Source organism: Mizuhopecten yessoensis, unplaced genomic scaffold (genome assembly GCF_002113885.1).
Source record: "Mizuhopecten yessoensis strain PY_sf001 unplaced genomic scaffold, ASM211388v2 scaffold6767, whole genome shotgun sequence".
NCBI lineage: Eukaryota > Metazoa > Mollusca > Bivalvia > Pectinida > Pectinidae > Mizuhopecten > Mizuhopecten yessoensis.
In genome coordinates this window covers 16,243-17,901 of record NW_018406714.1, presented here as the reverse complement: position 1 = coordinate 17,901, position 1,659 = coordinate 16,243, and the positions used below count along the sequence as shown (strand labels likewise).

Below are 1,659 nucleotides of genomic sequence, written 5' to 3'. Positions count from 1 at the left end.
TTATTACACATAAGTAGTATGTTTAACTAATTGGTGTATCTATTTAAATCATATTTGGGCTTTAAATGTATTTAATAAAAAATATTTGCGATACTGTGTACGACGTGACCCAGTAATTATATTATACATCTGGCAATACATAGCTTCGACGTGACGTCACGGGACTTCCGGTTTATAGTTTGGTCGCCATATTGGATGGGTGAAGGTTGCCGCAAGTAGAGCGTGAAGTATAGATTTTATCGAGGTCATGGGTGTTCATTGTACGATCATTGGCTGTTCCAACGAGAATGGGCGGTGTCAAGCTTCCTTCTTTCGACTTCCAGCTGTAATCACAAACCAGGGCGAGAAAACTGAAGAGTTGTCCACAAAAAGACGAAGACTATGGCTATCCAGGATCAGCAGGGCAGATCTAACCCAGAAGTCATACCCCTATGTTAGGGTGTGTTCAGAGCACTTTGGCAATGGTATGTACGTGATCAACTGACAAATGATTTTCGTAATTTTGTTATTATTCTCAAAAATTTCACTTACAAAAAATGACAGTGGTTTCAAATATTTACGCTAATATTTGCTTGGTCTTGAAAAACACCCCATCTCAGTAGATCGGCCATCGATTAGATACAGTGTGTTATAAGGGCGAAGATCGGTTTGTTTGAGCCTGAACTTATATAAAAAATATTAATAAGAGTACTTTAATACAAAATATTCCTTTATAGGCTTATGAAATAGTTATTTTTAAGCATATTACAGGTGTTTGGTTTTTTTGTATTAGTATTATTAGTATTTATTTTTTTGTGTGTCATGGTATATTTATATATTTAATCATAGTCTAAGTTTTTTTTTATACATATATGTATTGTTTAATGTACATGGTGTTCATAGTGGAATACAAATCTGTTATTATGATGCATTATCAAATGTGATATAAACAGTGTCTGTACATATAGTCTTAAATTTTACAGGAAAGCCATCATCTCTCTACCCAGAAGTCAGTATAGACTGGGTACCTTCTCTGAAGCTGGGCCACCACAAAGTAACAACTCTGACTTTGCCAACCCCTCTACGTGGTACCAGAATCAAGCAACGAGAGGAAAAGAAGAAGAATGTTGTAGCTGCACACTCACTTCTTCAACTTTTCAACCAGTGTCGACAAGATGAAGTGCAGGTTACAGATGTTACAACACAGGATCACCCTGAGGTAACAAGTGACTGTGTCCAACATGTACAGACAGAACTGTCTTCTAGTGCAATAAGTGCTATAGAAAGTGATTATAACAGAATCACAGTGGAGAATGTTGAACTAAAACAGAAACTTGCAAACATGACAATTACTGAAGAAGGGTTACAGGGAAATGATGACAGGGTTAAAATGTTGACTGGAATCGCCACATTCCAAATTCTCATGACATTATTTACTTTCTTGGAAACATCACTTCATTCAACCCACAGCAGTGCTCTCACCAAGTTTCAGCAGATGATGGTTGTCCTTATCAGACTGAAGTTAGCCTTCCCGTGTCATTATTTGGCTGAAATGTTTCAAGTTTCCCCCAGCACCATCAGCAAGGTATTTTTGAATTGTTTAAATGTGATGTTTGTGAAAACGAAACCACTGATCTACTGGCCACAAAGGGAGGAGCTACAGGAAACCATGCCCATGGC

General features: G+C 37.4%; 1 protein-coding gene across 1 annotated transcript; it reads left to right on the top strand.

The window, feature by feature from the left end:
- Positions 1–247: 247 nt before the first annotated feature.
- Positions 248–1,564, top strand: LOC110452610 (the record flags this gene model as incomplete). Its single annotated transcript, XM_021501243.1, has 2 exons — positions 248–464; positions 963–1,564. Coding segments are annotated over exons 1-2 (819 nt in total), but the record flags the coding sequence as incomplete, so codon positions are not given.
- Between the last annotated feature and the right edge of the window lie 95 nt (positions 1,565–1,659).